General features: G+C 39.6%; 2 protein-coding genes across 2 annotated transcripts; both read left to right on the top strand.

Annotated features, from left to right (window-relative positions):
* Positions 1–903: 903 nt before the first annotated feature.
* LOC103710009 (plant UBX domain-containing protein 4-like) lies at positions 904–10,765 on the top strand. The gene is made up of 4 exons (XM_039128146.1): positions 904–1,201; positions 4,966–5,248; positions 9,890–9,985; positions 10,075–10,765. The coding sequence occupies exons 1-4, from the start codon at positions 1,053–1,055 to the stop codon at positions 10,459–10,461; spliced, it is 915 nt and encodes a 304-aa protein (XP_038984074.1). The 5' UTR covers positions 904–1,052; the 3' UTR covers positions 10,462–10,765.
* Positions 10,766–12,638: 1,873 nt separating this feature from the next.
* LOC103710011 (ribonuclease Y-like) lies at positions 12,639–13,639 on the top strand. Its single transcript, XM_008795574.4, has 2 exons — positions 12,639–12,742; positions 13,258–13,639. The coding sequence occupies exons 1-2, from the start codon at positions 12,653–12,655 to the stop codon at positions 13,486–13,488; spliced, it is 321 nt and encodes a 106-aa protein (XP_008793796.1). The 5' UTR covers positions 12,639–12,652; the 3' UTR covers positions 13,489–13,639.
* The last annotated feature ends 986 nt before the right edge of the window (positions 13,640–14,625 follow it).

The raw sequence follows: 14,625 nt of genomic DNA, 5'->3' as shown, positions 1-14,625 counted from the left end.
TGTTTGGTCTACGGGCTGGATTCAAACCCCATACATCAAGGTCTAGCAACAATTGGAGTATTGGGCCTACGTTTAGGTCTATCATGGGCATGCCCCTGGTCCAGCACGTTAGGTCACTTACTTTCTTAAGGGTTTCCTATGTAATAAATGCTTATACTAAGTTTGAACTAATTCTGTCAGGCCAATTGCCGAGGCTAGTTCAAATCTGGCAACCATGATTATGTATAATCCTTCTGAAATGGATAGTTCATACAGTTCTAGTACGGATTCATTCAATAAAGTCAAAAAACAATAAGTCATAGAGCGTTCTAAGCAACTTTCCTTTCTCGACCCGCAGAGTGCTTCCGAAGTGATTAGCCACATATGAAGCTACTCAGTCTGCGGCTCCGTTTGTCTCTTTGAAAACATGCTTGGCCTTAAAGGTCACACCACCACTCATCATAGCTCAACCATCCCAAAGCAAGGAGTGGCCTCCTCCACCGTTGGTGCCACTCTGAACTAACCAATTATAGTGGCTGAGTCTCCCTCAAGTATGGCCGAGCTGCCCTGCAGCACTTGCCGAGCATGGCCCAAGCCGGGCCATGCTGAAGTCAGCTCTATTTCAGAAACTGAGATGTCGAAAATCTGGCAGCCTCGAGTATCCACAACCTTAAAGTCCAAGCCTATGATGACTAAACTAGCATCTGCAAACCTTTAGCATGATTACTTCAAATCTGAGGCAAGCATTTTACCATGTAACCTCTTATCAAGTATCAATGTAACCAGCCGTCTGTGTTAATGCTTAAACTAACTAACTTCAGATCTAGTCCCTGCAATTGGCTTACTCGAACTTGTTCAAATTCTAAAGTATTATCACATATTGCCCCCTATCAAACATTAAAATATCACCAGATTCGTTGGCGACATGTCTATTTGAGATGGCCTCCGACAAAGCTGACACGTGAGGCCGACCAACGACTCGGCGAAGGAGACGAGACGACGAGCCCCAATCTTCCTCTCGCGATCGCCTCTCTACCACGGGCTCGCTCTCCCCGCCCGGCTCCGTGCCAGCGATGAGCTCCAAGGAAAAGAAGCCGGCCAAGCCCTCGAGCAGCGGCCGCCCCACCATCCGCACCCTCGCCGATCTCAACCGCCCCTCCGGCCCCTCCGACGACAGCGACTCGGACGGGCCCCAGGAGTACTATACCGGCGGCGAGAAGAGGTCCCGTCTCGTTTCTTCTCTTTCGATCTATTTCGTTCTTGATTCCCCGCCTCCGATCGTTCTTTATTCCTCAACCCAATGATTCGATTGTTATTCGTCTTTTTTGCTTTTCTTGTTAATTGAAATTTATGGTGATTGATGAGAATGGATTACTGCAGTGATTAGTGCTTCTTTTCTGGATGAAGAATTAGTGGTACTTGGTTTCTTGGGTCAAGATTAATTTTTCTATGATTTTTTCTACCGAATTTGTGGTTGCTTGACTAATCCGTTTGGAAATTTTTGAAATTTAGTATTAATGGGAAAGCAAGATACTGCTATCATGCAGAAAATGATGGGAAAATTGCCATGGTGAAGATTTTATTCATCTTATCTTGTTTATTCACTATATGCAAGAAGCTTATTTACACCAGGTAAATTTTGGGCTTAAAATATTAATATTTTACATTCAGTTATTTAATCTTTGGACTACATCTAAGCTGGTTCACGAAATCTTGCTCGTCGTAGTTGGATGCCTTCTCCCAAACGTCTCCTCAAAAAAGGAAACAAATTATCCTTAAAAAAATGTCAACAACCCTTTATCGCAAAAATAGAATTAGCGTTGATCTTTAAAGGATCCATGTTCATCGCAAAAATGTCAACAAATCTCCTTATGAGTGAAAGCATAAGGAGAGTATCTCAGAGTATGCAGAACGCATTAGCTATGGGGGATGATATGTACTTCTGTGGTTGTCATTAAAATCAATGCAGCATCAATATTGTTCGCTGAAGTGCAAATTTTCTTCCTTTTATTGGATTGTAGGCCACCTATTTATACCTTTATCCTTACTGTACTTGTTCTTCCTTTTTTTCTTCCATATTTTGCCTCATCTTGTTGTAATGCTACATCAACAATGGATACATCAAAAAATCTTCGATTAAAAAAGAAGCAAGTGAGCAACCCTCCTGCTCAAAAGTGAAAGAGCATATACTGTTTATAGTGAAATGAGCGCACTCTTCCTTTGATATTCTTCTTTCTGTTTATAGTGAAAGAACCCCCCCCCCCCCCCCCCCACCCAAAACAAAAATAAAATAAAATAAAATAAAATAAAATAAAAAATAAAAGGAGTGAGAATGTTATCCAATATTATGAAATTTCATTTTGCATTTCCTTAGATGCATTTAAAGCTAAATTATTTTAATGACTGAGAAAAGACCAACATCATTCTTGAGTACAACGATGAGAAAATTTGTATTGAGTTCATATCAGTTGATAGTTTGTATTGGGTTCATACACTGTGTAGACACTCAGCATGCATGGGCTCAGAGTGTTACTTACTTGACTGTATGGCACACATGTGACATACCAAGAAATGTCGGGAAACCCTTATATACGTGTTTATTTTCGTAGATTTCGATTTACATGAATGTATGCAGGTATGCATTTATGGTTGCAAACATGTGGGCACACAATATAGACGTGTGCGCACTTGCATGCATGCACGCACGCACGCACACTAACTATGCTGTCGAACCTATTCCTGGTTGATGCTTTCATGCTATTAGACACTTACGTTCCCTGTACTACAGTTGTGAGCGACATAAAATTGCTATTCCCTTTATTCAATCTCATTTGCACCCTTGAAATGAATATTACTTATTAATTGGTCTATTTCTGATATCTTTATGTAGGTAGTGGATATGCTTGAATGCTCAAGTGTGAGTATTAATACCCATTGTCATACTAAAGATTTCTGCTAATTTTGATAAATGCGTTTTAAACATGTATGACATATAATTTAAGCTTCAGGCTGGATTAGGGTCAGCCTAGGTCCAGCTTGAAGGTGATTTGAGTCAAGATTTGGGGCTTCGCCTACTCTGCAGTTTGTTTTCCTTCAGCCTATGCCTGGCATGGGCTTGTTAGCAGCCCGAGTAGTCATCTAAATGTTTGGGTACCTGCCTACATGGATTACTCTGTCAATAGGAATCCATATTTTTTTTTGTTGCTTTTCTTTTCACAATGAAAAAAATGATAATGCTACATGGTATGCTAATGAGGGAGTCATTAGATTGGACACTAGAGAAACATAGTATTGCTTTGAAAGATTAAAAATAAATTAAGAGAAAGTACTACTAAGTAACCCCATAAGGTCTTTTAACCGAAGTGCTTGGTGCTTTAGTCTCTGTTTAGTTGGACAACCTAGGAAGCTCAACATTCTCAGCCATTTGCTCTAGGACTCAATATTATACATTGTTGATCATTTCATGTTTATTTATGAATTAGGTACAGATTTTAAAGATGACACGATATGCCGAACATATCCATTTTTGTAAAGCTGTAATCAAACAAAAGACTCCTTGTGTATGCCTCAAGCCATATTACTATTTTAGCTTGTAGAAGATGTTATGAAATCTGATAAAACAAATGAAGCAATTGTATTTTCTATTTAGTTGCTCGAATGGCTGCTTGGATGCTGGTCATTCATTTAGGCAATGAACTAGATCCTGTTGCTTGGGGTTGCCTAGGCTATTTTGCAACTTTACTCTTGCTATTATTTATTTTTTCAATTTGAATTAAGCAACATAAATGTTATTGTTCCCTCCAAAATCTCCTGCTTGCTTCCTCTCCTCTTCTATCTAATTCATTATGACTGTTTTTTTGTATGATTTATATGGAAGTCATGGTTTATATACTTTAGTTTGTTTAAATAGTAATATATAAGTTATTTTTAATGGCTTATGTCTGCTTCTTGTTTAAATGTTGAATCTCTTTCCCTCTCTTCATTCATCTTTGCTCTCATGCTTCATTCCAGTTGGATTGAAGGTGTGATATATTCAGATTTGAACCACCAAATTGTGATCTCCATCAACATCATTTAAATATTTCATTCCCTTTTCAGTTTTTCAGATGTCTTGTGATATGGGCATACATACATCAACCATATCTGGTATAAGCATTGGCATTTTCCTTGACTCTGAATTTTTTAATGATAATACTCAATTGAAAGGCTTTTTTTGTCTTCGTTATTTGTGCACGTGTTGTACTGCATCTGATATTTGGGCATTTTTTTTTAGTGGTAGTATCATTGAAAAGGCAATCTACGAATTTACGTCATTGAAAAAGCAGTCTAAGAATTTTACCTAATCTCAAAGATCATTGTAAGGTCAGTGCTACAATGTTTCCTTGTATCTATGAAGATCCTATATGGCTGGATTAAAACAGATCAAAGTAGTAGATTTGAAAAGTCATTTTTCTGTTGTATTAACAATTTAGAAGTTCCAAGATTTTTTTTCACCATTTTTTCCTTCTCTCTCTTTTCCTGTGTTGTCCCCCCCCCCCCCCTCTTTCAGGTTAATTATAACTTAGGCAGGTAAAGTTTAAATGGAGCTGTAGGTTCCTTTAGCATGCTATTAACAGGGATCTAGGTGCCGGCCATGTTGGATGGCATGGGCCTGCACGTGTGAGTCTGTACTGACCTACCATGCCATGCCTGGTGGATGCCGGCCTGTGCTGTGGCATATAGTGTTTTGATCAGTGACCAGCTTGGGCCTGTTCAGTGGCTTTTCAAACCATGGTTATTGAGATGGCCAATCTTCTTTTCATGAGTTAATGAAACTGTTTTTTTTGTTAGGTTACTTTGAAGACCTAAAGATGTCTTGTTCTTGGTCTAACTGAATCCTCATATCATAGTGCATAGAAATATAACTTGTAAAACATTTTCTTTTTTGTACTGCAGTTGCTCAAATGTTATGATGCTCATTTTGATAGTAGCGTGTTTCTTGTGCAGCGGAATGCTTGTTCAAGATCCTTCTAAAGGAAATTATGATGTGGATGAAGTTTTTGAGCAAGCTAGGCAGATGGGAGCTATTCAGGGACCATTTGAGCATCCTTCTTCAAGCTCAAGAAGTTTTACAGGGACTGGTAGACTGCTTTCAGGTGAAACAGTACCATCTGCTCCACAACAGCCTGCGAATGTCGTCCACAACATTTACTTTTGGAGTAATGGATTCACTGTAAATGATGGTCCATTGAGGAGGTTTGATGATCCTGAGAATGCATCCTTCTTGGAGGTGATTTTCCTGTCCCAATCTCTTTCTGGGATGTTGTCGTATTGTTTTACATTGTTTTGTCTGTTGTTTATTTGCGCAACAAAAAATCTGGTTGGGCATTTGTATGCTTGTCATTTGGAGTTTTCTATATTATTTTTAGATCAATGATCTTTGATGTGTTCTTTACAAGCAATTTAGAATTGTTCTATTGCTGAATATGGGTGTTTAATGTAGACTGTAACACGTAATTGGATAGAAAATATTGACAGAAGAGGTTCTTCCTACTTATTTCTCTGTTGTGATGCGATCCAAGGATTCAAGTACCAATGCCTACTGGTCCATAATGGCCGTACCAGATTCTATCGATAAGGTATGCGTAGTAATAGGCCTTCTATATTGGTACTATACTGAAATATGGTTGTCACCTCTTTTTTGGCTTTCCAGGCTCCAAGTGGCATAACCATAGTTTCAGCATTGCAGAACAAATTGGGAAGGTCTAAAATTTGAAGTTTGGAATCTGGATAAAGTTTGGGACAAGTTCAAAATTTTAAAATAATAAACAATAAAATCTGAACGTAAATGCTATATATATAAAAAAAATTACATAAATTCATCGCTGCCAACATAATTTCATGATAAAGTCATCAACTTTCAAGTTATTATCGTTTTTAGTTTATTATATACAAGCTTAATTAAGGAAAAGATCTGAAACAAAAAATAAAATCAATTGAGTCCTAATTAGGGAAGGAGTTAGAGAGCATTAATACTTTTCATTAGTTATTTTGGAAAAACAAAAAGCAGGGTCCATATAAATTCCCCAGGTTTTATCTTGTCTCTTTGTTTCCCCAATCTTCTTTTTTTCCCCGCCATTTCCCATGCTTGTTACCCATTTTTTTATCTCTTCCGCCCAGTCCTTCCAACCATGACTCCTGCCACATGATAGCCAATAAGCCCGACTAGTTTGGTGCCCAGCGGAGGCGGGCTTTGGGTAATGGGAATTAGAAATATGGAAAAGTTTTGATTGATTCCTGCTGACAATTGAGTGAGATCAGGGACTAAACATTGATGCCAAAATTTGATGAATGGAGTAGGAATCAGACGACTGGAAGATGTCAGAGATGATGTTGAGGCTATGTTGGTGATGGAGTTGATGAGGAGATTGGTGCGATTGGGGCATTGGTAGAAGATGAGGAAGGTGATGGTAACTTTGATAGTGAGGTTGGTGGGGACGAGGGTAGGTTGACCAATTGACAGGGAGGAAAACAGTGAAGTTCTAGAACTTGGTGATAGAGATAAGGTAGAAGGTGTCGCTAGCAGTGATCGAATAGTTGATGAAGCCATAGGAATGGTTCTCGGCATAGGAGCATGAGAGGGGGATAAGAAGGGGCTAGGTAGAGTGGAGATTGGCAACGGAGTTGGTCGAGGTTGCTAGCATAGGAAGTTGATAGATGGTGCATGCCGAAGAGGTCACCAACGGAAGCTAGGTTGTTGGTGGTGCTTGCGTGGTAGAGGACGTAGGTGTGGCATAGGTAGATAGAGTGGTCGGCTTAGTGGGTGAAACCAAGGCATGGGTAGATGGAACCACCTTAGGTCGAATAATTGTGGTTATCAATTCCCTGGTGGGAGGAACTCGATTGGACGTGGGATGGCAGTATCAGCAGAGCAAGGAAGGAGAGGAGGAGTTAGGGGGTGTTGGGTGCTGCTCTCTCTCTTGTCTCTTCTCATTTTTTTTGTTTTCTTGGTTGGTTAAGGGAGAGGCTGGTTTGCAAAGAAGAGATGGTTTTGTTTTCAAGTTCCGGAGAAGTGAAAGGTATTATATTAAGTTGATGGCTTTTGTCATAGGTTTTGGAGGGAGTCGTGGATGAAGTGACTGCAAAGAGGAGGGAGTGTAGTTTTTGTGGGATGGGATGGTTCAAAGTCAACGGTCTACTGTCATTGTCCTTTGGAAATGGAATAGTGACTGCAGATTCGGTGTATAGCCTAGGGGACTAATAGGATGCTGTGGGCAACTTGCTCTGACGTCACAATATTTTTGAGGTATTCGTGAGCGGTTCGAGAACCAGCAGATATAATTCGGTTTGGCACCTCATAGTGAAAATTCGACTTTTTTGAAAACTCACCAAATATTGTGACTATGGGCGTAACATGTATCAGTGCAGTATTGTACTGTATTGGTCTATACCATACCAGCAAGGCTTATGGGTACCAGTATGAATACTTTAGACATTGATGCAAGCTATGTTTGAAAGAATTGGAGAAGAGGATAGAGTTTGTTATTTAATTGTTTTTGTTATTAGGAGTTTTATGGGGATGCACTTTGCATGTCTGGAATTGCAATTCCTAGTTCTAGTCATATTGAGGACTTGTGTACTTCAGTAATACTAAGAGTACACTTGATTCCATGGTTGGATCTTAGTAACTTGAACCAAGAGTCTATTTGGAAGCTAGTTCATGTATAGAAGCAGGGAAATGGATACCTCAAAAACTTTGGGTGTGGAAGCACCTATGAAGTTTCAGAAGAGAATAATAACAATTAGTAATTAAGTATTGTATTTATAAAAGTTCACATGAGTTTTTTGATAAAAAATGGAAAGGCAAAATAATGAATGTGGAGACACTGTACAAGATACTTGTGGCAATGTCCATGGCACTGAGAGCTGTGGAAGGAGAGGGGAGGATGGTGAGGTGAGGAAGGGTAGGGTGGCGGCAAAGGTGGAATTGTAGGAGGAATGGTGAAGGATGGCGAGGATGATTCTATTGTAAGGTGGAGAGAGTGAGAAGTGCATGGTAGTCGGTGGGGCACCACATTAAATTAATTAATTATCTGCAACAAGTTTTCCGAAGTTGGTCATGACTCATGAGTGACTGCACTCACATACACGCACAGACACCATTTGTACACGAAACATGCATAGCCACTTACACATATCAGGTATGGTAAGTTTATTCAACCCCAATATAAGCAAGCTGGCCATTGCTCAATATCGGCTTAAAATTATACTGAACTGAGATCCCAAGCTCGAGCTCAGCTCTCGTACCGAGTGAGCCCTTGCTGAGCCTTATGCTATCAGAACATGCATTTCTCATGTATTACTTGTTGTGCGGTTCCATGCAAGTGTCTGTTTAGTCCCATATCAATTGTGCACCGGGGAGATCTTGGTTATTTATATCGGGCCAAGTAACTCAAATAACACTTTCTAGCTGGACTTCTTGTCATTGTACTTTCTGCACATCATGTTCATGGTGTATGGAATTAAAACATTTGCAGCAAAGAACAGGTGAATGTAGATATGGACTCTATTTTTTGGTATTAATTAATGGGTCAGTTTCTTCTTCTTCTTCTTCTTCTTGTGGAAACTCTGACTATTGCATTAACAAGAAACTCATCATTGATGAAAGGTTCACAAATTGGCGACTTGCTGATGGTAATTCTCATTCTTTCTCATCTATTCCACTAATAAAGTTGATGGGTTCCAGATAGTTGTAGCTTACTTAATCATAACAAGAACCTCGGACCATTATATTCCTGAGCATGTGCCTTACTGACATCATATGATGTGGCCATTCAATGCCATAGAGAATCTCCTTCATGTACAAATTATTTATATGAACTAAACTTTGGCATCGTGACATACGTGAGAGAGCATGGATGACCATGATTTTTCCATCTTAATGAAGATTTTTTTCTCCCCTCACTCTTGGGATTCTGGGCTTCTTGGGTGAGACAGAGAGACCAAGAGGGTCGATTTAGATGCCAGTTTCTTCAGACTTGTGAGCTGAGAGTTTATGAGTCTGGTTCCTCTTGGAGCCATAGGGTTATAGTGTATTTATACCCTCCCTTTTGTGTCCCGCCCAGTTGCCTTTCTTATGTGATCTCATATGTGACAACAGAAGGTCTGATGAATGTACTTCAAAGAGTTTGCAATGTCAAAATGAAAACCTTGTTTTTGTAGGAATAATGAATGCCTTAATTAAATTTTATCAATGACTCTTTTAGAACTCCAAAACTCTTCATAAACTAGAAATAGGGCAAATACAATTTATACTTTACAGTTTAGGGCAAAAAATATTCTTACCTAGTCATGGCAAACTAAGACCTCATTGTAGTCTCCAGTATTCTCATATGACTTGTACATGGAAACATATGTATGGTCCATGGGTATGTTTTAAGCCACAATCTTATTTTTGTTACTTGTAAATTTCTAATTTTTAACATTATTCTGTCAGTGTCCCATTGACTGTTCACACTATTCCTGAATGAGTGACATTTACGAGCTATACAATGGTAAATAAATTTGCAGATTACATATGACCTGCTTTAGACTTATTCATGCAATGCTCATGATTGTTATTTTATTATGCTATTGTGTTGTAGCTGGAGGTGGTCGTGTCATTATGTCTTTGCCATTCTTATCATCTCTTTTGCTAGATTTTTTTTTGGAGTACTAGGTTGCAGTTTTCTTCTGATATTTGCAAATTGTGTGCATTTTCCCAAATTTTGAATTTCTCCCTAGCTCGACTTCATTAAATCTAGATAACTTTCTTGTATGGTGAAAATGTGGGCCAGTAAGTGAGATCTCATTAAGCTGAATCCTTGTATGATTCAGTAGTGCAAATATATTAAGTCATAGTATCCGGTGATATTTCTTTTTCTTTGTGTAGAGCATCAGGAAATCTGAGTGCCCTGAAGAGATGGAACCTGCTGATAGGAGTTCTAGGGTTCGAGTCAATCTCATAAGGAGGGAGGAAAAGTGTCCCGTGAGTCAATGCCACCCTATACACTTTTACATCTCCCATTGCATCATCTGCTCAAAGAGTTTGACACTTTCATCGGTCCGTGCTTTCAGGAACCTGTGAAGCGGCAGACTCCATTTCAGGGTGTCGGAAGAACTTTAGGTGGTGAATCTTTATCAAATACCCCAACCTCTGAGCCTTCAGCTGCTGCTGCCACCAAAAGTTCTGCTGCTTCCTCATCTGTTGGCCTTTCTGTTGATGATTCTTTGCCTTCCACATCCATACAGCTGAGATTGGCAGATGGTACACGCATGGTTGCACGCTTCAACACTCACCACACGGTGGGTGATATCCGAGCCTTCATTGATGCATCAAGGCCTGCAGCAGCGAGAACTTACCAGTTACAGACTGTTGATTTTCCACCTAAGCAACTAACTGATGTGACTAAGACCATCGAGCAAGCAGGTCTTGCAAATTCTGTGGTGATTCAGAAGCTGTAGGACCCTTCCTAGAGGAATGTCACTTGATAAGATCTATGTTTTAGAGTTAGGATGGTCACATTTGACAAGACCTCAAAACCCTTCCATCTTACCAATGACTCTTGAAATATATGGGGGATGGGAATGTTTTATCATCAGCTCTCCGAGGTTGAACTTTGAAAAATATTTTGAGATTAAAGCACGCATAAACATAGAAATTTTTAGGCTGGTTATGCTTTAATAATCACGGTTCTGTCCATGCTTTTCCTGCATGCTTAAATTTTGAATGTTTTCCATTTTAATAGAATCCTTTCGGCTTGCTTCAGGAGATTGAGGTTGTGATTCTCCTTTAAAACATGAGCAGGGCAAATGTGGAGGCAGGCTGTTATTGACATCATCTCTTTCATTTAATTGTTATGTGGATGCCTTAATGCATGTTTTTTTTGCTGCAAATTATCATTGGAATTGGACAGGTCAGCGATCATATTTGCATCAAGAAAGTAAAATTATGGTATTCATGCTGAAATTGAGAGAGGCCAGGTTATGTTTTCTTGGATCTTTGCAGCCACGAGGAGTATAGGTGTGGGTGTGTCCAAATGGTTCATTTTGACTGGATGCTTTGTTGGCAATGAGAAAAGCTAGCTGGACGACGGCTTTAGTTGGAATGGAGGTTTTTTTTTGGCAAGACGATCAATGCAAGATGAACACCATGGTGTTTGACTGATGTGTATCTGTTCTTGCAATCTGAAAGTTCTGTTTTTTTTATTTTTTTGAAAGAAATAACCCACCCTAATTTATTTATAAAAGTTCTAATAGTTTGACAAAGTGGATCTGCGCTCTGCAATCAGACAGGTTACTGTCCTAATCTTAGGAGAATGCTTGCTGAGTTTTGATGAAGCTTGAGAGTGGTGGGGAAGGGAACAAATCCGGCTCGTGGGACAGATTTATTGTTGCATGGGCTGCATGTCATGGATCAGGATGCAAGAGATACGCTGAACCAATGAACAGTATTATTGTCGACTAAAATTCGCCATCTTCATATCGAATTTTGTACCGGTGCTATATTAGTACAGTATTGATACGATACGGTATAATTTTTTTTTGGCATATTGAGTGTCATTACGCTATCCGTATGGAGTAGCGGTATCGAATAGGTATGGTATGGTATGCTCTGTACCGTTTAATTTGAGCTGGGACGGCATACTATGTTCTAGAGAGCACATTTTCATGCATCCAAGTACCTAGGTGTGATTTTTGGTCCATGCGGAAGCTTTATTGAAACTAGACAGCCTTCCATACCAAGTACCATATCTGGTGCGATCGGATCTCGTCAAATGGTATCATGAGGTTTTCAAAGGGAAGAGGGAAGTCGAGAAAAGGTCGGAGCAAGAGATGGGGAGGAAGTTGAATATTACACCATTTTTTGCTGGGGTTGGCGACAGGCAGTCCACTTGATTGTGATGAATGATGAAGGGGTCGGTGGTTCAATGAAGGGGAAGAAAGGAAAGAGAAGGAGAGAGGAGAGAGAGAGAGAGAGAGAGAGAGAGAGGATATGAAACAGAGACACAGCAACTTGCAATGAAGGATATTTTGGGGAAAAAATCAAGCGGCTCCACAGAGCCCAACCAACTTCAGGCGTTAAGTGGATCCGAGCTCAATTGAGACAATATTAAAATTGTTTGGGCGAAGCAAGAAGAGTGCTGCGCGATTGGCTGGCATATAATACAAGCTGGCCAATTGAGGTAATCCAATAAGTCACCGACCAGCGACTTTTATATTAAATATCAAAAGATTAGCTTAGACGGGAAGTGGTTTACCACTGAGAAAAAAGATTGACATTAGCATTTCACCGTCCTGTGATTGTGCCGTTTTATTATTTCGCCGTCATGTTCGAGATAGAGGTCTACAGACAATGTGAAGGACTTGTTAATGTACCAAAAAAGGAGGACTTGCTGCATTGTCAAAACAAAGTGCTCAAACATTTATACGATTTGATAAAAGATTCAGATATTACGTCCATCCATCTTGCAATCGATAAGATCATTGCGTAAAGAGATCGTCATGTGGTGGATACGTGCCCGTTCTCTCCTTCGGCCACGTTTTGTAAACACCTCTATCTTGGAGCCACGTACGGCCCCAACCCCCTCTCTCTTATAAGCAATGCAATGAAGAACCGAGCATTGTGCACTGAGAAGAGGAGGCACCGATCAAGATGGACAAGCTTCTCCTCCATGGACGGCGCTCCTCTACGCTGAAGACATCCATGGCGCTGATTTCGCTTGGCAATACTCTCAGAAACAGCGTATGCCTATTGGCCCTATTCTCTCTACTGTCTAATATTCTATCTATGTTGAGGTTGGCAATGTTCGGTTGTATATATCTCTACCAGGTGAGGTCTTAGCATTGACTAGCCTGTATAGTAGCATTCAGAGCTGAAGATTCTTTACTGGTACTTTGAATGCTAACTGTAAATTTTAGATCTACATTTCAAGCCGGCTTCTTCTTCAGGAATTAGTTTTTTATGATTGCACACTTTTCGTCCATTTCTATTCCTTGTTTTTCTAGTACTAGACCACTTGTAGTTGTAGATCCCATGAAAAAAAATTTAATGGAATATACAAATCTCTCTCTCTCTCTCTCTTTCTCAGTGGATGTTTTGCTTTAGAATTTTAGTGTAGAAAGGGTCAGAAATATTAATTTTGTCATTGAACCGTATTGCCCATAGCTGCACCACGTCAAAGACTCGGAGCAATGATGCATATAAAAACATAATTCTCTCTTTAACAAATTTAGTTTAATTTTTTCCAATATCTTCAGTACTCTACCGAGAGTAAGGAGGAACACTCACTAGGAATCGGGCAGAAGGCAAGATCAACAGCTGAAGAGTTTAGCCGGCAAGCCAAAGAAAAGGCTGAAAAAATCAGTGAGACTACCAAGGAGGCCTGGGAGGATGCCAAGGAAGCAGTGGTGGGAGAGACGCAGCAAGAGAAGGAGAAGCTCAAAGAAAAAGTTGAGAAGGGAAATTATGATAAGATAGGCCGCGAGTAATAATATTCCCAATTCCATCAGTAAATGAAACAAATGTTCATGTAAAAAAACCAGCGAGATTGTGTGATAGAAACAAATGTTCTGGAGTGTTTCTTGAATAATTTCTGGGGAGGTTGCCTTCTAGCTTCCATGTAAAACCAATAACAATGAATGACAGAAAAAAATAATTATATCTTTGAACGTCTTCAACATTTTTCTTTCATCTCGTTGCTGTTCATTGCCTGGGTATCACCTCAGTGATTTAGTAGGATGACTTTTTTGGGTCCGTTAAAACAAATGCATTCACCAGAACACCAAATCTTGTATTCCTGAATGCATGGCCTGCAGCTTTCCTTTTTTAAAAAAACAGGCTGCAATCTTTATCTGTAAGGACCATGCGGACGTATATTTAGTCTCCACATCGGTTATTCGTTAGGTCGATCTTGGATATCTATACAGAATCAAGAAATCCAAATAATTATACCTTCCGGCTAGCCATTTTGGGTGAGGTCATTGGTTGTTACAAAATGGTATTAGAGCGGATTTGGTCCATAATCTATATGGAATAGGGAACACTGCAACATGGATCCATTGGGACTAATCACAAACCGATCATGGTGCTTGTGATTAGATTTGAATGGATTTGAACCTTTAGTCTAACGAGGAAGTCAAGACTTAAACGAGATAGCATGTGAGGATCCGTGCGGGCGTGTGTTTGGTCCCACATCGGTTATTCGCTGAGTAGATTTTAGGTACTTAAATAGGATCAAAGAATCCAAATAATACCGCTATTTTTTATAATAAAGCATGATTTCTATAACAATTATGCTAATCCATAATTTTAAGAGAAGTATGATATTTCTACAAGCAAATTTTATGTACGGAAAATATAATAATTTGAAAAATAATAAGAAGTGTGCTAAACCTATTTAAAAACATGAAGAGCATAATCAATTTCTATTTGAATGGAAATAATAACAAACATGGATGATTAGTCGGATGATGGCGTTCGACGGTTCCGGGTGGGTCAAGTATGGGCGACCCGAACTAGGAATCTTGGGCCCAAACTCTATCAGGGTCAAAGTCGTTCAACATGGTTCATAATCAATGGGTTCCAGGAACACTTAACAGGGTGGGGGTGATCAGTCCAGCAGGCGG

The sequence above is a fragment of the Phoenix dactylifera genome, chromosome 7 (genome assembly GCF_009389715.1).
Source record: "Phoenix dactylifera cultivar Barhee BC4 chromosome 7, palm_55x_up_171113_PBpolish2nd_filt_p, whole genome shotgun sequence".
NCBI classification, from domain to species: Eukaryota; Viridiplantae; Streptophyta; class Magnoliopsida; order Arecales; family Arecaceae; genus Phoenix; species Phoenix dactylifera.
The sequence above is the reverse complement of the archived record's forward strand: the minus strand, read 5'-3'. Positions and strand labels throughout refer to the sequence as shown.

Bases quoted from the DNA above. Each gene is read 5' to 3' on its own strand.
- LOC103710011 (XM_008795574.4), top strand. From the start codon at position 12,653: ATGGACAAGCTTCTCCTCCATGGACGGCGCTCCTCTACGCTGAAGACA. The intron at 12,743-13,257 runs GTATGCCTATTG...CAATATCTTCAG, and splicing joins GCAATACTCTCAGAAACAGC to TACTCTACCGAGAGTAAGGA.
- LOC103710009 (XM_039128146.1), top strand. From the start codon at position 1,053: ATGAGCTCCAAGGAAAAGAAGCCGGCCAAGCCCTCGAGCAGCGGCCGC. The intron at 1,202-4,965 runs GTCCCGTCTCGT...TTTCTTGTGCAG, and splicing joins TATACCGGCGGCGAGAAGAG to CGGAATGCTTGTTCAAGATC. The intron at 9,986-10,074 runs GTGAGTCAATGC...CCGTGCTTTCAG, and splicing joins GGAGGGAGGAAAAGTGTCCC to GAACCTGTGAAGCGGCAGAC.